The sequence below is a fragment of the Mya arenaria genome, chromosome 5 (genome assembly GCF_026914265.1).
Source record: "Mya arenaria isolate MELC-2E11 chromosome 5, ASM2691426v1".
Classification (NCBI taxonomy): Eukaryota; Metazoa; Mollusca; class Bivalvia; order Myida; family Myidae; genus Mya; species Mya arenaria.
The window spans coordinates 71,911,262-71,937,346 of NC_069126.1; the positions used below are offsets into that span (position 1 = coordinate 71,911,262).

At 33.8% G+C, this 26,085-nt stretch overlaps 1 protein-coding gene and 1 long non-coding RNA gene across 3 annotated transcripts in view; one reads left to right on the forward strand and one right to left on the reverse strand.

Annotated features, from left to right (window-relative positions):
* The window catches only part of LOC128234283 (uncharacterized), a 124,700-nt gene extending 116,095 nt beyond the window's left edge, over positions 1-8,605 (forward strand). Inside the window, exons 12-14 of the mRNA XM_052948443.1 lie at positions 2,525-2,684; positions 4,113-4,184; positions 4,310-8,605. Of these exons, the coding sequence (XP_052804403.1) occupies positions 2,525-2,684; positions 4,113-4,184; positions 4,310-4,508 (431 nt within the window). The 3' untranslated portion in view covers positions 4,509-8,605. The remainder of the gene's footprint in view (positions 1-2,524; positions 2,685-4,112; positions 4,185-4,309) is intronic.
* A 9,595-nt stretch (positions 8,606-18,200) lies between these two features.
* Positions 18,201-25,197, reverse strand: LOC128234153 (uncharacterized). 2 transcript variants are annotated; one of them, XR_008260888.1, is made up of 3 exons: positions 24,971-25,197; positions 24,738-24,805; positions 18,201-18,814 (listed from the first exon to the last, which is right to left on the reverse strand). It is a non-coding gene; the product is annotated as an uncharacterized LOC128234153 (long non-coding RNA). The 2 variants fall into 2 exon arrangements; XR_008260889.1 differs by having other exon boundaries at positions 24,738-24,829.
* Between the last annotated feature and the right edge of the window lie 888 nt (positions 25,198-26,085).

A 26,085-nucleotide genomic window follows, 5' to 3' on the forward strand; every position in this document is an offset into this window, starting at 1 on the left:
AAACTAATTTGGTGTAAAAGTTCAATTAGTGGCTGTTTTGATGCAATTAAATATACAAGTTTGAATGATAATGTTGGAAAACATTAAGGTAATAAGTTAAGACATGAAATTGATTTAATAGATGTATTGTAAAGTTATATTATAATATAAAACAATATTTAGCCAGAAACAGGATTTAAGCCAAGGTATGATGGAGGCGCGCAATATAGTACAGATTATTGAGCTATGATTTCGAATATAACCTAGATTTTAACCTACAATTTCAGCTAATGCAATCACCTTTTAGTCCTTAGTTAGTTACTAGGCTTAAGTGTTGCAGAGTTTTAGTTATAGATTTTGAATGAAAAAAAGTGTTTATGCAATTCCCAACTTAACTGCAGTGATAGGAAATGTAGCGCCATTTTGTATTAGAAAGTTTGACAATTCATTATCAATTATTTGAAATAACAATTAAATTCATAGTTGCTATTAATTAAAAATGAATGTTATCATTAATTTGTATTATTTGAACGAAACAAAAACTTTTTCATATCATTAATACATATATTTTTATTTCAAAGGCTTGAGCACACAATTAAATAAATATCTGCTGAATTAATGTTAAAAAACACAATTTTTTAAGACAAGTCAACTTTATATTGAAAAGGTAGAAACTATAATGGAAGGGAAAAGTACCAGGCAACGCTTACATAGATTCTGAATTAAACTAGCTTGGAAGTCTGCTGAATGTTGAAACAATTGAACAAATTAAGTAGTTTAAGCAGGCCTAAGAGCCGTTTCATTGGCTGAAAATGTTAGTTGTGTTTTAAATATATTTATACTTAAATATTTCTGTTTGTTTTGTATGTATTAAATTTTGCTAAATGGCATCATGTAAACTCTCCTGAAATGTATTCTTGAAATGGAGTAAATCTGTGTTAAAGATAAGACTTTGTTGTTTTTTGGATTTCTGAAATATCTTTGCCATGAAAATGTTCTGGAAAAATTATTGACATAATTCCTAGCTTTGTTAGCTAGTGAAAGAATTAGATATTGTTAAGTACTAACAAATGTTTCACTTCATTGTATAAAAGATTCCTTACGGGTCTTGCACAGGGCAAAAGTGGGTGGGTAAGGTCAAAAGATATAACATTTCAAAATCTTGCTTTATTAAGTTACGAGGACCCATCTTTTTCGGGAGTAATATATACATTGGTTGTGACATGTTTTGGGGTAGTAAGGAGTTGAACATAATTTTACGAATAAAGATTTAATCAGATTTTGGGTGTAAAAGCATTCACATTTTTCCGGAAAAGTCTGCGAAATAATCACCTTATTATAGTGTCAAAAAGCCCAAGACGACTTAATTGGGTTTTTGATGATATCTTTTCAAAAAAGAATGATATTTAATAATATATTGAAAAATATTGGATTAAATTCATTTCCTGGTTACAAAAGTGCAAGTATCTTTCTTAAAAAAGCTGCAATCTCTACAAAGCCTCAAAACATTTTGATTGGGTAGTACTGACAATTTTGACACAAATACATATTCATTTTGTATAAAGCCAATTGCGGAACAATGTTTAATGCTTTTTGAATGGAAATTTGATAAAATCTTTCGTAAAATTTGCTCAACTCCTTTTTACTGCTACATATGTTGCAACAGATATATAGATTATGCTTGCTAAATATTGAACCTCAAAACTGAATGAAAGTTGAATGTTTTAAACATTTTTGGTTTTGGTGCTTCAAAGGACTTTTGCACTGTGGAAGGGACTGCGTCACAGTTGTTGTTTTTTTATTTCGGAAACCATTATTTCATATGTTATTTTTACTTAATTTTATGAAAGAACACCACTGTTGATACTCATCTGAAAAGAAATATTGTAAATTATAACCTAAAATCATTCCATTTTGAATATTGGCCTACTAATGTTTCATGACAAAAAAGGGCATTTTCTGCAAAATAAAATAAATAATTATTAACAATAAAGCTATAACTTGATTTTTGATCACCAAAACAAGTGATTAGATCCCTTAATTAAATTTTGTAAACTCTTGCTGCCTTTGGAATTCTTAAAGTAAAATAATGAGATAAAGCATCATTATCTATTGTTAACACATTTTGCTTTTTATCCCTTTTGTAAGATACCATGATTATGATAGTTGTAAAACAAGTGGCATGGTGACAAAGTTATATCTTCACTAACTGGATAGTTGCACCATCAAGGTTTACTGCAGATGTAATTACTAACATAGAACTTTGGAAGAGCAAGAATAAGTTGTGAGTACAATGGGATTTTCAGTTCTTAACATGTCTTCTACAGTTTGATCAATTATCTATGTGTAAGCCTTTAACCAAATAGAGGTTTTATTGTTGATAATTATTTTAATATGAAAATTTAGGTCAGACTCCCCTCACCAACTTTGTCTGGTAAACTTCCATGGGTGTTGTTAAATATTTGCGTAGTTTTCAATTAGTACCAAACTAATTCAACAAAATTGTTCTGCACCTGTTTTGATAATTTACATTGTGAATAATTAGGTGATGAGGATGATGATGAGAATCCTCAGCATGGGATGAGTAACAAGAAAAGGGGCCGTACTGCTGCTGCAAGCAACACAGTTCCGATGTCAAAAGCCCATGTCCATGCTACAAAGGAACCAAAAGATGCAAAACACAAGGAAGCAATGGATAGCCATAGGTAAATGTTAGATCACACCCCAGAGTAATTGATCAAAAGCCTTGGTATTTTGCTTTTCAAGATAGGTATTGGGAAATTGCAAAACAACTTGGCACAAATGTTCATCCTCAAAGACTCTATGTTGCGTGCTAGACCTGTGTCTGTAGGTCAAAGGTATAGTCACACTCAAGGGGTATTGGTCAAAATCCCTGGTATTTTTGCTTGTATGGGCTCTTACTTGGCCATGCATTTGTGGATTTAAAAATAACTTTACACAACTGCAGTCAAAACCCATGTCTGTAGGTCAAAGGTCAAGGTCACATTCAAGGGTCATTGATAAGATAGTTAAAAATGTTTTGCTTGTTTATCATGTATAGCCATTAATTTCCATCAGTAGCATTTAAGGTTAAATAGCAATCTTTTTCAGAACTGTTCCATAATTTTGACATCGGCGGGCTCAATATTGTTGGTATTCTGCTGACAAACGTCTAGTTCTTGCACTTGTCTTTCATTTTATGATCACCCTCCTCAATGAGTGATAAGTTGGCATTGCACTTAAGTTTACTTAAAATAGAAAACACAGTTTTGGAACTGTGAAAGCTATTATGCCATTGTCGTCATCTGTGTCTTTGTCATGCAAAAACTTGAGCCTACTGGCCATAAAAGCCTTAACATTAATTGATGAATACATTTTGATATATGTGTAGTCTTTCTTGTTGTTTCTGTTCATTGTTTGTCTTTCGTGTTGAATCTGCTAAGCCTTTTTCTTTCCCTTGAATTCTTGACTACTATGCTTGTCCCTGTTGATTCCATTGTAGTCCTTTTTTAAAACATGTTGTCATGCTATGCACATGTAAAGCCAGGCAAATACCTCTAGCTATGCCCCTTTTAAATCAAATCTTGTATTGATTATGTCTTTACTACTATTGGAACTTATAGGAAGGCATAGCAGCTAAAAAGTACTGGAATCTTTATTAAAGAAAAAAAAGATCAAAACCTAACAAACAATCAATAAAACACCACTTTAATTTCCACAAACACAGATGACACAAATACAACAATATAATATGTCTTGATAAATACAAGCATTTTAGGGTTTCAAGGAAGATGATGTCTGTTTAAACTATACACATACAAGATATGTTCACTGCCATTTTATCATATCACTTGATGTATTAATGATAGCACATTTATTATATATTACATACAGAGTGCACATAGATTGAATGGCCTTGTCTGTTGTTGTTTTCAGTAATGAAATATAAGTATAGCCAGTGAGCTCATTGTGTCTTGAAAGATGTTATCTCTGTTCTCTTTCATTCTTTTTTTGAGGGGGGGGGGGGGGGTTGCTGTGAATCAATACATTGAAAGTACAATGGACTAATTGACTAATTATACACAGATGTACTTTGATGTGGAGTGAATGGTTTGTTGTGTTTTGTTTTGTAGTTCTGGGTCTGCAGTGTCAAGGAATGATATATATCCTCATTTAAATGAGACAGCTTCTGAAAAGCCATTAAGGTAATTAAGACTCTCCATGATATATACATGTAGGTTTTATGTTTGTGAAATATTGTGTCTATGTCACATATAACATACCTATCTGGTTCATCAATATATAGATATATATTAATTATCTTTGTCAGACAACAGCCTTTGCCTCCAGTTGGTGGACAGAAAGGACATGGAAGAGGGTTGTCTGCAAATTTTGGGGACAATAATGATACCATGCCAGCTGTAGATACTAAGAGACTGCCACCTGTGATGGATAGGAATGAAGATACAGAGGTTAAGAAGAAGAAAAAGAAGAAGAAAAAGAACAAGGAAAAGAGAGAACAAGACTAGCTAGTGGTGATCATGATGGTTCTGACTTATTTGAAAAATAAGTTTGATAGTCTGCATGCTGTGATATAACTTATGATGATCATCGGATACATAAATATTAATAGATATTATACTGGTAGAATATACATGATGCATAATAAGCAATCGAATAAATGGCTCATCCAATTCTAATATTTAACGGTTTTCATTCATATTTACAGAAATATCTTAAAATGAATTGAATATTGGAAATATATTTTATTGAGATAAATGTATAACAACATCTGCTTTCAATGTTATCCATTAGATATGTTTGGCATAAAAAATGTAGGTAAACATTAAAAACCTTGCAAATTAAAAACATGTTTGCATTGGTATTTATATCTTATTTTCAACCTTGAAAAACAGCTTTTAAATTAACAAATTATCAATTGTCATTGTGCAATTCAATGCATATTTTGTTGTATTCATTGTGCCTGAGCATAAAAGGGTTGGTAATTGATATCTCTCTCCAGCACAGTAATGACAACAATTAAAATTGTGCTTAAGATAATTCCTAAACATAAACTTATTCACCAAGATAGAAGTTAAGACAATGCCAGAGCATTTTGTACATGTAAATTAAATAATATTCTTATATAAATCCTTGGTAAAAAGCCATGCTGCATGGTATATAACTGAAAAAATATATGTATATACGGTATTTTAGTCTGAATTGTTCATGTTTTATATTAAAGAGTTGGAGAAACTCTGCTACCAAATTCATAATGATTTATTCTAATATATTTATTCCTGTCTAACACATAGGGGTAAGACATAAGTCACAATTAAAAATACACAATAATCAAACAAATGAGGACAATAAGGTGTGTTAAAACAATATATCTATAACAATAACACAACATACATAATGATTTCACAACAATAATTAACACATCAAAATGATGGTGCACCATGCATTCCATTGCATTCATGATGTCAACTTCCTCAATTTAGTTATTTTTTATGCTTTAAAATCACATGTAAAAAATCAAGGTCAAGTAAAGAATAGGTTGACAATTTAAGTGCCATACCGAGAAGTAATTAAAATGTGATATTTATGCCAATAAAAATAATGGGACAAACGCTTCTGCAACTTCCTCATTGATCATATAACACTGACAGTCTATTTATTCATATTTGCAAAACCTCTCCTAAAAACATCTTGAGTACAAAACTTTGGAGTCATAATGTAGATCGTCTGTCTGGTCGCGTGATTGTGTGGAATTCCCCTATCTATTCCATAACAAAGAGTGATTGATTACGCATACGTAATATCTGCAATATTCCCCCACAGAATGTCTGATAATGTTGTTATTGACTGTATGAAGAGATTATTGAAAAAGCATTTTAATATTATTATTATTGTCTTCTAGTTGTGAGTTTGGTATCCAAGTGTATAATATATCATCATGCATTTATTTCCTATACAGACATTCGTGTATTTCATATCGTGATGAGCAAGAGCATTTTATACCAAGAGCATAATAATCATTTTAATCTTCCTATAGTCTGTTAGTGCCTCACGTCATTACTTTTGTACATTTAATGTTATTTGTCATTCAGATCTATTTATAGTTTTAGCTAATCTAGTTATTGTCTAGCCTTTGGTCGTTTGTCTGCGATAAGTGCGTTAATTAACAATACGTGCTATATATTCGAATGAAACTTGAACTTGGTATGTATGTTGCTCAAGACAATATACACAAGTATGTCAAGGCCCATAACTCTGGTTTTAATAATTGTAGAGCAACATTATCAATTGAAAAACAATATAGGAGTGTTTGGTTCCCTCTTTCATCTGCTTTGTAAAACATTGATCCGCCATCCATCCACAATATCTTAGAGGTCTGTATGCTCATTTCTTGCTGTGCTAAAAAGTATTATTCAGTTTCAAATATTATTTTGTATGCCTATATGTTATTTATAAATGATACAATCATGTACAGATTCTAATGCATTGTTTTGTGCCATAGTTGCTACATATACTAGAGACCTCAAGTTATGTATCAAGTCATGTTTCATATTTTAGATTCTTCTGAGAATACTTTTAATTGTGTTATAATGCAGTGAATAAGTGTCCATGTTTATACCATGAATATCAATAGGAATGATAGCTGCTGTTCTTCAATCTAACCAAGAATTCCAGCAATGCATTAAGTTGTTACAATCGATGCGTTTTCATACATTACTTTATCTATGCTGCTATAAGTAGCTGTTTTATTTAGAATGTTAAATGTTAAAAACATTTAGCTAGATACAGAATTATATAACCAAGAAATCCGAGGAGAAATGATACATTTCTAGAAAAAGTATAGTTTATCTTTTTACATTTTACAACAATGATTTAAGTGTATGATTACTGTTTTTAATTTAGTATTTTTTTTGAAGAATTGTTTACATTGTACAAGAATTGTTAAAGTGATTGCCTATATATTTCTTTGCTGCTTATGTCCAGAAAACATATGCTTATTGAGTGCCATAATTCTCTATAACAAATTGTGTAACATACTAGTATATCATGTATTTAAAAGTTTAAAGTTGACTGTGTAAGTTTGTTATTGGTGTTAAAATTTATTATTTGCTGTATATGTTTTGAATGTTTTAATGCCTTACATGTTGTTTTATAGCTTTTTGAAAGGAAACTAAACACAATTTATTAAAGGCATACTAATTTTGTCATAAACCATTATGCTTCACTTTAAACTGATATACAACATGTAAAGTATTATACTGTTTGTACATTAATCATAGAGTTAAATATTTTGTGAGTAAAAATAATTCAATAAGAATTTATCAGATGATGTCGTATGAAATAGGATATGATAGGTCAATGCATAATGTGCATGTGATTTATTGAATGGCAATTAAAGGCAAATGAAATATTATCAGCTTGCCACAACCTAAAGTATCTCAGTGCCATAAATACTTACCCAGTGTCTTGACGATATGGAAAAAATCACGCCAATGTTTACCCCTTTGACTTGAAAATATGTTATAAGTCTGGCCTTAAATCAATGAGATACTCTTAAACATAATAAACAATTGAAACCAATTGCATTGTAGTAAACGTTGATTATAATGATTGTAAGATATTCGAAAAGATATATAGTATGTTAGTAACCCATTATAATATGATTGGGAAGTTTCATCCAACAATTAGTGATAATTCAAGTGTTTGATAAACAGTATACAGTGCAGCATACTTAAACTAGACAGAAGTGAAACGCCCTATCTTACTGGTGCAGAAATATCATCTCAATAGTGCAGTATTATCTGATATAAACATGCATGTTTTATACTAACAAAATATAGTCATGCTGTTATGTTAATTATACCGTTACTTTCGAACGTTACGTTTGTTTATACACTGAACGCACTGAACGAAAAGGCATTTGGTTAAGTTGACCTGTTTATTTCATCCAGGAAGTAATTTGATATGCTTGCAATCTGTAGTAAAGAATGCATTCGTTGTGCAGCAGAAATTGTGCACTGTTGAAATTCAATAGCTTGTATGAATGTTAGGGGGGTTTCCCCACAATAAGAAGAGCCAATGAAAAATGCTCCTTCGATCTGAATACCTTCAATATCTGATTTCATGCCAGGTTTATATTCAGCAGGTTTACTGCATCTCTCAGTATGCTTTTAAAATACAATGTTTGAATATACCCTATCAGTGATTTATAGAGATGATCGTTTTGGTACTTGTTATGCATGTAGTAAGCTCTTTATCAATTGACATGATAAAGCATATTTTCTATCTAGCTATTCCTTTAACCCTTAAATCAAATATAACATTTAATATGACTATGGAATTACGTTAAAAAGAAAATAACTAAAAATACATTGATAAATTTTCGAAAATAACCTTTTCTGTAGAATGGCCCATGTATGTATGTATGGTATGTATGTATGTACTGTCTCTGTCAAATGTACAATACAGAGAAATTGGTTTGATTATTTGCAGTGCAATTAGTATTTTAATCATTTTTTATACGCATCAGGTTGTTTATATTTATCAAGTGCTTTTGTTTTCTATGTAATTGGTATAAATGATTCTTGAATAAAAGTTGTCTTTGTCTTTAGTCGCGTTATTTTATGTCTCTAAGGGGCTAAATATGGTAATCGAACCTTCGCCACTGTTTCCGATCAACAAATTGCATACACTTACATGTAGACCCAGGGATCACAAACTCGGTAGGCAGGTTGGTCATGACCAGCAGATGGACACTATTGATAAGAGGTGACAGGTTATAAAGTCAATGTCATGGTGAGCTTGAGCTGAAAATATGTTGCTGACAATAACTGAAAAATGCTTGGGCCTAGGGGCCCTATACTTTATATTCATGTTTGGTCATGACCAGTAGATGAAACTTATTTATTTTGAGATCAGTAAGTCAAAGGTCAAGATTGAAAGTCCGTTTCCGATCAATAACCAACGAAAAGTGGTACCTAGGGTCATCAAACTTGGTAGGCAGGTCGGTCACGACCAGTTTGAACTTTATTGATGTCCAGAAAACCTACGCTTATTTAGTGCCATAATTTGTATAACAAATTGTGTAACATAAAGATATCATTTTTTATACAAGTTAAAAGCAGACAATTTAAATGTGTAATTGGTATTTAAGTTTATTAATTACTATACATGTTCTGAATGTTTTAAAGGCCTTACGTAATGTTTCATAGCTGTTTCAACGGAAACCAAATGCAATTTATAAAAGGCATACTCATTTTGTCATAAATGAATGTGCTTCAGGAAAAAATGTGTTACAATATGTGAAGTATATTACTGTACATCACTCATAGAGTTGAATATTTTTTAGCAAAAATGATCTTCAAATTCAATAAGACATTATCGGAATATGTCATATGAAATCCGAGATAAAACGTCAATGCATAATGTTTTTGTCAGTTATTCAATGAAATTGACAACCTAATGTATCTCGTAGCCATAAATATTTACCCGCTGTCTTGACGCTATAGAACAAACAGTTTTGAACAATTTGAATGGAATGGAAGGTGGCCTTCACATACATGACATACTATAATACATGGCAGTTGAATCCAATTGCATTGTAATCAACATTGATTATTTTGATGGCGAGACATTTCAAATGACATATAGTAAACAATGATCATACGATTCGGAACTTTCATCCAACATTTCGTCACAATTGAAATGTATTATTCATTGATAACCAGTAAACAGTGCATCATACTTGTACTTGACGTAAGTGTAACGTCCTATCTTAATAGTGCAGTGATATCTGGTATAAACATGCATGTTTTATTATTAACTAATTACATTCATGTTGTAATGCATGGGTTAAACAGTATATCTTATTGTTTTGTAAATTATAAGGTTACATTTACTAATGCATTTTATGCATTGAAAGATATATTTTTCCCTGTTTATGTCATTCAGGAAGAAATTTGATAAACTGTATTGCAATCTTTAGTAAACAGTGCATTCATTGTGCAGCTTGGTATATTTGTAGGAATATTAGGGGGGTTTCCCCTGATAAGAAGGACCTATGAAAAATGCTCGTTCTATCTGAATAATTTATATACCATTCTATGCCAGAGTTTAGTGCATTTTTATAATGTAATATGAAAATGCATTGTTTGAAAACCTTATCAGTGATTTATAGAGGTGACCTTGTTGGTACTTGTTTTGCACGTAATAAGTTATTTATCAAACCGCACGATAAAGCATATGTTCTATCTAGCTATTCCTTTGACCCTAACATCAAATGTGTATGTTAATTAATGTTTGTTCTGTCTCTGTCAAATGTATAGATAATAAATGTGTTTCCAAATGTATAATGCATGTGTTTGTCCATTGCATGCTGTTCTGTTATTAGAGCATTTGTTCAAGTGTATAGTTCCTGTTTTAAAAAAGCTTTTACAAATCAAAACGTTACAACCTTTTTTGTTATGAATGAAGAATTGTGTTGAGTGCAACCATGTTTGTTTTCGTTGTGCCATTGTTACGTGAATCTGTGCAATTACGTAATGTGTTTGTTTATTGCCTTGAGAGAGTACGTGCTCAGCGACACAAAAACATGAAGCCATCTTGAATAATACTTTAATTGATTTTAAGAGCAAAAGATTAAAGTTAGTTTGCACATTAAATAAGTATCTATATATCAAGGTGTTGGTTATTGCTTGAAAGTTTTTGTGTAGTTGTATTTTATTAATTGTTATATGCAATTTGTTGGTTATATTTGCATTAAATGTTTTGTAATTGGTATAGATGATTCTTGAATAAAAGTTTTTTTATCTCGAGTCGTATTATTTTATGTCCCTGAAGGGCCGAATATAGTAGTCGAACGGTCCCCACGGTTTCCGAGCAATAACTTGCATACACCTAGGCCCAGGGTACAAACTTGGTAGGGTGATTTGTCATGAACAGAAAATGAACCCCATTATATAGAGGTCACTGTGGTGTATAAAGCTAAGGTCATAGTGACCTTCAGCTAAAAATATGTTTCTGATCAATATGTGAACAATGCTGGAATCTAGGGGCCTAACATTAGATGAACCTTACTTATTTTGAGAGGTCAGTAAGTCAAAGGTCAAGGTTGTGGTGACTTCAACCTGAAAATCCGTTTCCGATCAACGACTGAAAAATGCTGGGAGACAGGGCCATCAAACTTGGTAGACAGGTGGGACACGACAAGTACATGAACCCTATTTATTTTGAAATCAGTGGGCCGAAGTATTAAGGTCAATTTCTGATGAATACTTGGGCCTAGTAACCTCATACTTGTTATGCAGTTTAAGTTCTTCCGGTGGATAATCACTATTGTTTATGGCTACCAATGTCTAGTGTCCGGGGGTTCTTTTCTCTTGTATTGACTGATTTTAAAATAACTTGCCTAGTGTGTTCGACATTCCAAGACAGCGTGTCACGTGCAAGACTCTTGTCCTTACTTCAAAGTTCAAGGTCACAATTAGTGTTTGTTTACTTTGGAATGCTGCATAAAAGGACATCGGGTATAGGTGGTCGTGTCAGCGCTATAAATTTCTTGTATGAACAGATTTTGAAATACCTGGCCAAATATATCAAGATAAGGTATGGCGTGTACGACCCGTATTTTGACCTCTACAGTCTACGTCACACGTAGTGTGTGTTTACTATGGTATGCTGCATCTAAGGATATAGAGTATAAGTGGTCGTGTCAAGGCTGTAACTTTCTCTTGTATGGACACGTTTTAGAATAACTTGCCACATGTGTTTGACATATCAAGATAACGAACGAGACCCCTATCCTTACCTTTAAGGTCCGTCCGTCCGATCGTCTGGCTCGATTCCATTCTTCATCCACACATTTCAAAATGACCTTTGAATCGCACTCGAGAGTACTTCGGGGGCATTCACCAATCACAGTGAAAGCTCTTATTTCAGACCATTCACTTGAGCACAAAATGGTCAAAACGAGTTTTTGTGATTGGTCTGTGCCCAGCGTCCGGTGTCAACAATTGCATGAAGCAACATCTCCTAAAATGCCCGAACAATTATTTTAAAACTCCACAGGGATGTTCCTTGGGTGGTACCCTTTCAAAACGTTCAATGAAGCATTAAACAGAACTCTGGTTACCAAGGTAACTTAAAAGAAAAAAAGAAAAACCTTGACAAAACACATACATATTAGAGCTTAGATATTCGGTGTGATATATTGTATATTGGTCCTTTATTAAGATTATTCAAATTTAACCCCTGGGAACAAAATTTTGTCACCTGGGGGTCACCTGTCTTACATAACGATAAATAGGGAAATCTCTTTGTTCAAAACAGCTCGGGCCAGACCCTAAATGTTTGATATGTGTATAAAACATAGAGTGGTCCTGTACCAAGATATTTTAAATCGGGGGCACAAGTTTTCTATAGACTGATAAAGGGAAATCTTTGACAATCGTCTTGTCTGAAACCGCTAGACACTGACCCTTCATGTTTGTATGAAGCATCATTTCTGGTCCGCTACCATGTTTGTTCAAATTATGTCCAAGCGGTCAAAACTGGCCCCGCCTTAGGGATACAATTTTCTTATTTACGTAAACAAGGACATTTCTGATCTGATACTGGGCCCGGACCTTTGATATTTGGAATGTAGCATCATATGATTGCTCTCAATACATGCCTCTTGGGTTAAAACTTGGCCGGCGGTCACAGGTTTCCTTTGGATTTTTTAGGGAATTCTTCTTGTCTGAAACCACTAGGCCCGGACCCTTGATATGTGTATCTAGCATCGTATAGTTTCCTCTATCACGTTTGTTAAAATCGTGCCCCTGGGGTCAAAAGTGGGTAAGTTCATAAAGACATATGTAAGATATCTTTGAAAATATTCAAACCACAAGACCCAGACCTTTGATATTTGGTTTGTTGCGTCATATGATGACCCTCTCCCAAGTTTGTTCAAATTATGCCCATGGTGTCAAAGCTGTCCCCATCCTTTTTTTACATACTTTCTTATCTTTGAAGCTAGAGCAATGAAGTTTGGACCATGTGAACAGTTTTTAATTGGCATCGGTCTACCTTGACTGTAACCATTATACCTAATTTCCTATATCTGTAGCGACGACCATGAAATTTAGACCATGTAAACAGTTTTGAAAACACATCAATGATTTGCTTTGATGACCTTTAGGTGAATTGTTTACCTTCTTGCTATTTTTTAAAGTACAGCGATGTACTTTGGACCATGTGTACAGTTTTGAAGATATATATGAATGCTGTTTTTGGATGACTTTGACTGTGACCTGTTGCCCTACTTTCTTATTTTTGAAGCTACAGGAATGAAATTTGGACCATGTGTACAGTTTTGAAAACAAATACGAAAGTTGACCTCTGATGTTCTTGACTGTAACCTTTTGAAAACCTTTCTTATTTTTTAAGCTACAACAAAGACATTTTGGCCATATGTACAATTTTGAAAACAAATATCAATGGTGTGCTTTGTTCACCTTGACTTTGAACTTTTCGCATATTTTCGTACTTTGAAGCTACAGCAATGAATTATGGACCAATGGGAACTGTTTTGAAAACAGATATCAATATTGTTCTTGGATTACCATGAATGACCTTCCTTTTGACAGTCATTCAAGGGGTGAATGCGAAAAGGTTCTAAGTGACATTAAATAAAGAAGAAGATAGAACCTTTTCACTTTCACCCCTCGCATTGGTACAGCAATGGAATTTGGAACATGTGAACAAAAATATCAATGTTGTGTTTGGATGACCTTGATTGACCTTTTGACGAAGTTTCTTATTTTCGAAGCTACATCAATGAAATATGGACCATGAATAAAGTTTTGAAAAAAATATCAACCTTAGATACTTTTGTAGCATTGTCTAATGGCCCTCTTCCAAGAGTGTTCGAATTATGCCATTGAGTCCAAAATTCGCCCCTGCCCAAGGAGCATCGGCGTTACTTAGAGATATAAAGGAAAACACTTCTTATTTTCAACTGATATGCTTTCTAGAGCTAAGATATGCGGCGTTTAACATTGGCTAGTGGTATAAAGGTTGAAAATTTTTACTCAGGTGAGCGATATAGGGCCAAACTGGCCCTTCAGTTTCTATACTAGGTTTTCATTAACAACTTGAATCCTTGCAAACATATCTATTGCTAAAATATCTCTAACATATTGTAAAATATGTGCAATAATATGCAACAAGCTCATTTCAAAACAGAACAGAGACGAATTGACATCCACTCCATCTGGCAATGACTAATCGTATTCGTGTCCGTACTTTACTCTTTATAAATGTTAGCGATCAATTTATGAATTACCGCAACAACTGCAAGGGGAGATGAAAATATGTTATATACTAAAGGCTGTCTGTTCATATATCCCTAAATACTAATGGCTGTCAGTCCGAGGAGACCTTTCATGGGCATTAGTCACGTTCCTGTGACAGCGCTTGTTTTTTTTTAAATGTACGTGTCACTTTTGAATAATACTCAGATGTTGACCTTATATAAATGCACAAGGATCATAGGCAAACAAGACACCACCGGGAGACACAAAACCACATAAGATAACCAACATAGTTTACACGACCATTGTTTTACATTTTGTTGTCAATAAGTAGAGTTTGTACCTTCTTAAAATCATCAGTAAAGAGGATTGTGGGTAAAATCAGTTTTCGTGCTCGTGTTTGCTTTGATGGTTGAACAACTATAGCAATGTTGCCTTCTTGAACATTACTTTTTAGCGTCATTTTAATTATAACCATGTTATATTGAAGCTTTTATAATATACCTTTTAAATCGGGGTTTAACCTCCTGTGCTGGTCTTGTCCCTAAGGTTAGAATTTGTAAGTTAGCAGAGGTCCAACATGTACAGAAATTACCTAAATGTAATTTCAAGTACAAAATGGCCGAATACAGACATCGCCTGAAAACGAATGAACCCAGCCTATGCAGCACTGCTAGTAATACAATAATAATAGTACGTTGTAGGAAATGTCAAGTACAATTAAGACAGTATATAGAACAGTAATTATGTAATTTATTTCTAAGCGTTTGTTGGTGTAGCACAAGTCTAGCTTTAGTGGTATAAAACCTGAGGAATTTGGCTGTCTTATAACTGAAACATTATCTGAGTTGAAATGGGTGACATTCCTTTTTAGAAAAATCTGCTTGATTCAAGTGCAATTACCCTCAAATTTGGCATTGACCTTTTTTATACCTGAAACGGATGGGTTGCTCATAAATGGACAAGGAAGTGAAATTCAGTTTTTTGGACAGACGACAATTCTCCAGCGCTCGGCTCGGGGTCGTCTCAAAGAGTTTTGAAATAGTTCATGACAACCTTTATGTATTAAAACATGATTCTCAGAAACATAATACACATAAAACGCATCAATACAGATGTCTTGGAGCATAAACGTCATCCCAAGAGACCTAGTATGTCGGAGGGTTGAATTATGGTTCCTTGGAAAAGAATGTTTTGAGATAGTCCATGTTGTCAAACTAAAGACTAACACTCTAAAATTGCCACGAAGACTATTTTAAGCTGTGTTTTATTTTTAGAAGAAAATAGACGTTATTGAATCATAGCACTGGTATTTGGACGAAAACAAAAGTAATCGAGTTTTTTTTTTATATTAAATGAGGGCCTTAGAGAATGTCCCTCGACTTTTAACATATTTTTCTCTAGTTATAAGTAGTTACAGTGGAGACTGGCGTTGAATTTTAAAAAAAAATATGCTTATACCAGTATGTAAAGCTATAAATAGACATGAAACGTAGTTATCCTATAACTTACGTAGTGCAGAAAGCTGTTTGATCTTTAAAATTACGTAATTTAATTTTCCCGCTCTCACAGGTTATGTTCCACCAAAAGATACCATTAGAGGCAAATATCCCGACTTATGCAAAAAGCAATTTTATTGTTCTATGTGCGGTAAGGACATGCACTGCGCTTACTTTTTAAGGATTGAAAGTTTTGGTATTGTGGTTCATCGGTGAATAAAAAACATTTGGTCAGTTCATTGTGCACTGACATTCTTTATTTGCAAATTTACTCTTTAATTATTCAACTATAACGCTGAAAATAACACTTTAAATATAACTGAAAGAAGCCTTTATTCGGTTGTTTGAACAGCGGCGGCTTCAATAATTTCACTTTTCTTGTAGACGTCACAATCGTTTTACTGAAATAAAACCTCATTTGACCAATCACAAACGTTGTTATTTTTTTATTAGGCAGTTTTCGAAGATGCTGCGTTTGTCGAAATATATATACAGTTGAAATATATACGTTCTTCGAAGGAAGAATAGTAAGAGTGTATATATTAATTTACGAAACCAAACATCCCGAAATGTATAACATTTGGTAAAACGCAGTTTAACGGTGTAGTCATTTTGCTTCCTTATTTGTATTCAAAACAATATTTGTTATGAACATGAAAAAAATAAGAAAAAAATACACAAAACACGTAAACAAAACGTGCTGCTGTTTATTTTGTTATTATAATAGAAATTGAAACTCTTCCTGGTGCAATGTGCCTGCTATATATTTAAAACATAGACAAACTGAAAGTCTTCCCGAAATTTATGCCTGCTTTATAATTATATCAGGAAACATATCATCTAAGAATTGATTGAAGTTACATCCTTGTATTTGAATGTTTCAATTGATAGCATATTAAATCTAAGGAAGCTCTCACAAACAGGACGTATAATATAATCTGTCAACAATTAAGTAGCACTTTAAATCGGGATGTAAACAATTTAAACCACATATTTTTGCACGTGAACAGAAGTTAACTCAAATTTTTGTATCAGGGGTTAGTTCAAACGTGTTGATGAAAATAAAAATGATAGTTTTGTCAAACACGTCCACAGTTATACGATATATTACAAAATTATTTAACGCAGTAGAATATGTGTTCATGGGCGTTTACAATGCACCAAGTCATTTCAATTTGAATCAATACACAAGAGAATCGATCTCAGCTATTTCGCCATGGTCCCCTGTTACGAGGTTTTCTTCCTGATAAATGCTTGATAATGTACACATTTGCAGCGTGATAAATGAACGGGACAAAACTCGAACTACGTCGATCTGAAAATAAGTTTGTATTCATGTCCCATAGACCAGTGAGCCTAAGCTTTGCAGATAGTTACTATTTTCCCAGATGTCCGTCCGTCCACTTATGATTCCTCTTGTACCGCTGGAAGGATAAAGAATTATCATGGCCATATATTCACCACACGGATGTGACATTAAGAATAGACGTATCGGCCCGGTATCATCAAGGTCAATGTCACACGTCATGACTTAAAGGGTCAATGGCCATTTTTGAGTGCGCACAAGAACTCAATAACCGATCAAATGATGCAGAATAATTTGCTATAAATGTTCACAACATCGGTCAAACGTAAAGAGCACATGTTTCTTCAATCTTCATACAGTCAAGGTCAAGGCCACACTTAGACTTACAGCCGCTGTTCATTTCTGCACCTGAACACCTTGTTATAATTGTTCACACCACCATGAAGATGCATGATCAAGCATGGTATCTCTCCTAAAGATAAAACAAATATGTCTGTTCAACAACTTCGAGCTATGGCGTTCATAGAACGTATACTGAAAAAGATATATTTACACGAATAAAGACCAACAAAAGTAATATCAAAAGAAGGCATAATTATATCAGTATTAATATTGCATCAGGTTGTCAACTATCACGATCGTTGTATGGTGTTTGTAAGCTGCATTTCTCTTCTTGTGGTTTTGGTTTCCCTCCAAAACAGTCCGCTTAAAAAGGCGCCCAAAACGGAAATTCCGTCATTGTGACCGCACACTCCGCCATTTTGTCCGGAGAATGAAACGCGCACCGATAATCTACATTTTTGAGAAATGATTCGCAGACTTTCAGGAGAGGTGCCGATAACGTAAATTGCAATTTGTAATGCACCCGGGTTCAATTTTACGTCGTTAAACACGGTATGTTACACCAATGAAATTGAGTATTTGATCCCGGTTCAATTGCATATCGTTTAGAATTGTCTATGACACTTTCAGGAACACTTGCAGACTCAAAGTAATTGGTGCAAATGATGTTAAAAGTATTTTGGTGCCAATGATTCTAGAGACGTGTTATTAAGAATTATATCCTTAAAAATCGGAGGGGAATATTGAGAAAATACCAAACAATTATTGTTCAATCTATATTATTTTATTATTTCAAAATATAACAGGATGAAACATGTTACTAGGGAAGCGGAAGCTGAAAACACTATTGTGAACTGTTAAAATAACGCCGCCCAATAACGCCGATTTTGGGCGCATTTTTTATCATCTCAATTCCGTTTTCTGCCCAACATTCGACCAACATTCCCTCCACCGCCTCCTTCTCCTCTTTGCTGTCTGGATGATAATGGACGGGTAATCGCAGAGGGTTCCTATCTTTAAAATATCGTATCAAATAAGAAATAAAAGATTTAAAGCTGTATAATAATAAGAGTTTCATTATAAAAAACATAGTTGCACTAACGCTGGGAATAAACATAGCAAACCGTTAAAAGGGGAAAGGGACGGGGAGGTATACCAATACGGAGGTGCCGGCGGATATGCTGGGCTTCTCGACCTCTTCTGGGCGTCAAAACGCAGACAAAATCCCCTCAACGTCTGGTCTGGAGGACACGACGGCCTGGCTCTGGACTACGCCAACCTCGATCGGGGAGCCATTTGTAGTGTGGGTGTCCCAAGACAAAACCACTCAACTTCGGAGTTCGAATATTATTTATTTATACGTAGTCGAACGAAACCTAAAACATATAATAAAACATATAAAAGTATATGCTAACATAATCATATTATTAATAACACCAAATACAAAGACAATGGACAGTGATCGGTAAATATATCAAGGGAGACTTCGCGGTAAAATACATAAAACATTCTAAGAACTATGAGCAATAAACTTACCAGGCACGTCTAAATAATAATTAAATATGAATGAATATTTGAGCTCAAAGATAAGAGCGAATATTAAATAAGTAAGAATATAGTAACAACTGTTACAATTGAAATCTTGACTTGCGTCGATGATGATTCAGAACGGAATGATTTATGTGTATATATAAATAAGGGCGTGTGCAATGAAGCGGGAAAAAGGGGAAAAGGCATTATGAACCAATCAATCACTCTATAAATTTAGACAAACTCGCATAACCAGTATTCACGCTCTGACGCACTCGGACATAGACGGACATTGACGAACATAGACGGACAGTAACGCACAGAGGACAATAACCACGTAGCACAACACTAAACACGACGATACACAAACAATACAAAACAATATACGATATAGAACCATACCAAACACACAAACTGATAAAATACTGAAATATGCACCTTGCTACAAACACTTAAATTACATTACTATATTTGCTTGTGTTTTTTCCCAAATGCCAATCCTCAGTTTATTGGAATAATGTGACTTCGTACGCTGAGACATTCCGACCGAACCGAAACGGCTCCAAATATTTAGGTTTTAAAGATAACACGTCTCTACACATGTTCACTATTGAAATCAAAGGACTGAGAGCTTAGTTATGTAAAGACACGAGATAAAACTTGATATTTTTTGTAAGGAATAATCATCAAACAAGAGCCATATCCCACGAATTAACTACAGTGTCAAATTTGCCTTACAACAAAGGATACCAATGAACATTTAACAAAGCCCGATTACTCTAAAAGTCTTGCAGCCAGAGTTATGTTTCCTGTGCACTGCACTTCTCCTCAATGAGACATATCTGTATATGAAGTTTGAAGTCAAAACCCTAAAAATACTTAAATCTGCAGTTAGAGCTATGGTTCCCCTGGACTGTGCTTCTTCTCAATAGAGATATATAAGTATATAAAGTTGTTGGCAAAACCTCAAGGACGTTTCAAATTATGCTCCGGACAAAAATAAGTATGAATATTAACAGGAAAATAACTGAAACAGTACTGCTACAAGAGTACTTGTTCCTATGCACTGCACTTCTCCTCAGTGATATATATCTGTCTATGGTATATGAAGTCAATTCATCAAAGACTTTTCTAGTTATGCTCCTGATGCATGTATAGTCACAAAGCGCAATAACAAAACAAATACTGCAGCCAGAGTTGTGGTTCCTTAGCATTGCACTTCTGCTCAATGGGATATATCTGTCTATGAAGTTTGAAGTAAATACCACAAAGAATTTTCAAATTATGATCCGGACAAAATTGACAAAGAGCAATAACTAAAAAAACCTGCAGTCAGAGATAAGTTTTCTGTACAGTGCACATCTCCTCAATGAGATCTATTTGCATATGAACTTTGAAGTCAATACCTCAAAGATTGTTCGAGTAATGCTCCGGACAAAACAAAATATGAAAATACAGAAAGGACAATTACTAATACAAAACTGCATTCAGAGTTATAGTTTCTATGCACTAGACTTATCCGAAATAAGATATAAAGTTCGAACAATTAACGCATGGATTTTTCAAGTAATGCTCCGGACAAAAAAGTTTGAAAATTAACAGAAGGCAATAACTAAAAAAATACTTATTCCAGAGTTATGGATCCTGATTAATATTAATTTAATTTTGATTTAAGGTACACTCTTTTTCAAAAGTAAAACATCTATCCGTTGCAACAAGTTTTAGTGTTATAAGGAAGAGAGAACAAAATACGAAGGAATATTAAATATCAGAGATTTGTTGAAATTCCGTTTGCAATTTTACATAAAAAATGTTTTTCGGCAGTATGAGTATGGTTTGTGTCAGATGTTGTAGACTAGCCAATATACATATCATGTGGCTTAATGGTGATATATTTTTATAACAAAAGAAGAGTTTCAATAGAATATAGATCCATAAGGGGTTAAATTTATTTCATGGATACAAAAATGCAAATATGGTTCTTAAACTGGAATTTATTACCAAAAAGGGAAAATACAGTGTTGCTTTGATAGTGTCAAACATTGGGGTACATAAAACCATTCCTAATATTGTTAAACTTTTGCGTAAAACTACATTTGCCTTTTGCACCCAAATCTGATAAAATATTCTTTCGGAAAGAAAGAACACCTCTCAGAACACCTACACATTTTAAAAATGACACATATATTGTGCTTGTCAAATATTGAACATTTAAAAGACATTAAAATAGACATTTGACTTGATGTATGATCAATACAACAATGAAAGTTCCTAAACATAGACATTAGCTGTGACACTATTTGCATAATATGTGTGGTACTTGCATATGACATACTAGCAATGAAAGAAAAGCAAAAGCAACGGTTCAACTGAATGAAGCACTGCAATCATGTAAGCATACATGGTAAAATGAGTTTTATTAAAACCAAACTTACACAAGAAGAGCAACTAAATAAGATATACATAAATAATACAAGACAAACACCACAAAGAACCCATTTCGATAAAAAAAAATACATGTGCATGCTGGTGAGCTTTTAAAACCGAATTACAAGTGAAAGAAAAAAAAAAGCATATAAACATGCCCTGGACCCAGTTTCGATAAAATGTCTTTGCCGCAAATCTTACATTGCTTCAGAGTGTTCAGGTAAACCCGTAAAGTTACAAGCATAATCTATGCGATAAATGCCCATACGATATTTCAATAGAAACGCAAGTTACGCCAAAAGCGAAGTTACGTCAGGAAATTTACGATGCTAAGCCTTGCGATCTTTATTAAAACGGGACCCTGGCCATCAAGAGCATTACGGTCACAGTTAAAGCATTTATCTATATTACACGAAAAACATCAACTAGACTTCGTTCATTTGTGATAAATTTCAATTTTGCAACTGAAGCCCGTGCCTATATTTTGTTGCGATACGGTTTTACAGGCTAGAGCAAAAGCGATGTTCGTGCCATGTCATAATTAACTAATTCTAATTTTGGCTTCTGGTTCATACTTTCGAACCGAATTGAACGAAAAAGCAGTTAAAACTCCTGCTCATGCGGTTGTGTTGGTTGAGCTAAAGCCAGATAAAAATTGGACGAACAATAGCGGTACCCCACAGTATATATTACATATATATCATGAAGCACATGCCTATATTTTCCTTTTGACCCGATAAAGTTCCATATTTCTTAACCAAGACCAAAAACCGATGTCCATGCTCCGCTATAACTTGGAAATATATTTACTCTTAATTGTGCGTTTCGCGTTTTCCGACACATCTCATGGCGTTATCAAAAGCACTCTATGGAGCTATAACGCATAGTGGAAGTGAAAGCTAGCGGTACATTTGTACACGAACATGTGGTAATGTATAGGCAAAAAGTCGCATTGAAGTGGCAATGTCACAACCATGAACATCAAATAAGCTATAATATTTTATGCAATTACAAACCATTTTCCAATCCTGGTGATGATCGACGAAGCTCAGACCCGAAGTCCGATACTCAAACCAAGTTGGTATTTCCACAGATAACGTTTGATTTTCATTTGATCTTGCATTATAATTCCCGGTTTAGTGGAGCAATGCCCTTTATAATATTACTTATATGTGCGTTGTCATTATAATTCATTAGGTGTTGTTATTGGATCCACTGCATATTTATAGTGGTAAATGATTATTTGTAATGTTTTCATTTTTTTATGAGTTAATGAGTTCAGCACGCTACGATGCGTCTGATGTTTACCCCAACCGGCGACTTAAGGACTGTGGTGATTTCCAACGTACTTAAAGATACCAATATGCATATGTTATTTGGTACAATAATCTTTCCTGAAGGTAGCTGCACAACCTAAGAAAATGGCTTTTGACCTTCAACTACAGCAAGCATGCTCCTGGCCTGAAGCCTCGGTTTCGTCTCAGCTCTCCAGAGGCCCTAATTCCCGGTTATCTCCATTGATTTTATCTACAAGCTTGGTACCAGTATTGAATGATACCAAACTCTAAATTTTCCTATGCATGCTTATAGCGATTTTTCATTGGTTAATGAGTTTAGCACGCAGCGCGTCTAATGAATATTCCATGAGCCATATAAGGACTCAATTAACCAGACATATAACCAAGGGGCTTGCAGTCTCTTTATAAAAATGAGCTTATTTTGCAAAAAGTGGATAAACTGTAAAGAACGGTAACCCCGCCGGAGAGTTTTTGGGTACCGCTTATAACCGCATACTAGACATTACGTTTTCTGTTAACGGTGCTCGAGGTTATTTTTCATTGGGTTAAATAAAAAACCAGCGGCAAATTCGGACAAAATCAGTAAATCACTTTTATTTAATTGAGCAGTTTCCCGTTACTCCGCTCCTATCATTTCTTTTCAACATGATCCGGCTTGTCAGTGAATTGAGTGGTACCTGTCAGCGACATTGTCATGCCATAGAATAACAAGGAAACCTTGTTGACAACTTCATTCGTGCAACATCGGCGTACACAAAACTAAATCAAGATTGATACTAATCCTTTTAATCTTACTTTCTTGTGTGCAGCTCATGTGTTATACCTAAGGCAGTCCATATGACTAGCTGCATAGTCTTGACGATTTTGCTTTGTTTTGGCTGCTCTACTATGGGCAATCTAATAAATCATTGAAGAGTTGAATGTCCAAATGTTATCAAAGTTCCTGTAATGCGCATTTTTGTGGCTACACCAATGTTGTTTGTTAAAATGATTGCATAGTTAATAACTCCCCTTCAAGCCTTTTGGAAAAAATATCTTGTGATCTTTTTTAATGGAATCCGAGTAGATTCCAGTTCAACTGGGCACAGTCCCCATAATTAGCCTGTTTGTAAACAAACTGTAGGAATAGGTGCTGCACTCTGTTCTTTCTGTATAGATTTATGTAACCCATTTATTTTTATTATGGGGACTGCTAATTTCGAAGTGCCCCCTTATATTTATGATATTAGACAAGGTAAACATCAGGAGCTGCAAATAACTTTTTATGTAAAGTTTATTTTACGCCCTTATGTAATTTCATGATGTGTGGTGTTCATGTAAGTTTCATTCACTAAGTATAATGTTGTAAAGGCTTCCATGACTAAAATTGATGCTTTTTGTAATTCTGATGTCTCACACAAACTTAGGAGTATGAGTGAAAAAAGGTCAGTGAGGCAGGGCATGCTACTTATGTAAACAGAACTGTGTTTAACCATTTTTTATTTGTTATAATTTGTTTGTAGGTGTATATGAACACTATTATTTGTTACTCATCAGGGCTTTTTTCAGCTGTTATTGGCTATTATTTATCTCTATTCCTAATACCAAAAAGTTTTTATCTTTTACAAATTAAAGCTTAAGAAAAATAGTTTAATTTGGCCTTTAATTGACACAAAAAGATACTTTCAAATAGCAGTTGTAACTTTGTCGATTAATTAATTACTATTACTTTATATCGTTCACTTTTATTCAATAACTTTGCTGTAATTTCTTGCTCCTTTTCCCAATTTCTAACATAGATCTACATGTGAAAATTTCCAAATTGTGAGTTATACACTCAAAATAGATGAATAAAGCCCTGAATATATAGACCTACAGTATGTGATAATCTACACATAATGTTTATAGTATTAGTAAGTTAAATTAAAAATTTGTAGTAAAGCATTTAACAGTGTACATATTATATTAGTATTCATAATTGCTTTCAGAACCAAGATATACAGAGAAAACGAGTTAGCGAGGCAGTTACAAGAATGGACAACACAAGAAATACACTTCAACTTACAGTCCTCCCATTCAGCAGCGTTATCCAGCAGCGTTATCCAGACAAGTTCAAAGTGTATGTTCCATTTGCTGTTATGATGTTGGTAATAATTTCTGTAGTGTAATTTCAGTTAACAAAACAAAGATTTTCTTGAACAAACCATTATACTTAAGGTATAGTAAGTATATGTTCATATAATATTATATTAAAAAGATGATAACCCAAACACCCTTACATAGAATGAACATACTCACCCCTCCAACTGCCACCCATCACAGTATAATAAAGTCCACAATTTGTACAAGCATTATGCTTGATTAATTCTTATGATTGCCTTATCACAATTTTGGTGATTCTCCTAAGTTTTGTATTCCTTGTGCAGATGGAAAATATTTCTTTATGCCTTGCATAATCAAACTCAAATTAGCTTCCTTGAATATGGTACATTTTTTGTATTTTCTGTATCTTACACAATGAAGTGCAAAAATTAGCCCACTCGGTGATTCACTTAAAATACAGCAAAAGGCGAAACAATCGTGGTTTGTGACTGATATCAACGAACAAAGAATAAGGACATTTTCACATGCGTTTTGAAAAGATGTTATGATAGTACAGATTGTTTCAACATAAAAATGAGTAAGAGTATTGATGTACTAGTGCTTTTTGGATTATTTTGTAAAAATAATACGGCTGCTTTAAAAATAAATGGGCTGATTTCAAAAGTATGCTTTACATTTTAAGTTCTGCTTTTCAGGTTGTGTCAAGGGCCAGGAGCTGCAATTTGGCAATGGATGACACAGCTTGTTACGTCTACAGAGTAAGTCCTGCAAATTACAAGAGATTTCATAACAACACAAAGTCTTACCACTATGAAGTTGTACCATATTTAGAGGAGTCGTCCAATATGTATATTAGATCGTAAAACATAACTGAAGATGAAGATAATCTGTTTGGCCCTAGAGATCCTTTATTTTTGAAGCATGGGGTCACACCACCTCAGCAGAAAATGTGTGTGTGTGTGTGGGGGGGGGGGGGGCGAAACCATGATACGCTAGTGCCAGATGCTCCAATAAGCTTTACTTTCTCAATAACATAATCATACAAAACTATGTATGTTTGCAGAATTATTTTTTTCAAAGAGTCATTTTTGCATGCTACATGTTATTATTCCTTTTGAGAACAGTCAATGTACCTGGCATTGTATCCTAAAGGTTTCTACTTGATATCAAAGAACTCAACCAAAATCAAAGCTTTTTTCTAAAGTAGGTTTTTAAAAAACCCACAATAACAATCAAACTTTCTAATGGTAACAAATATTTTATTTCAATGTTGACATCTTTCGGTCCAATGTTGATAAATCATGCCACAA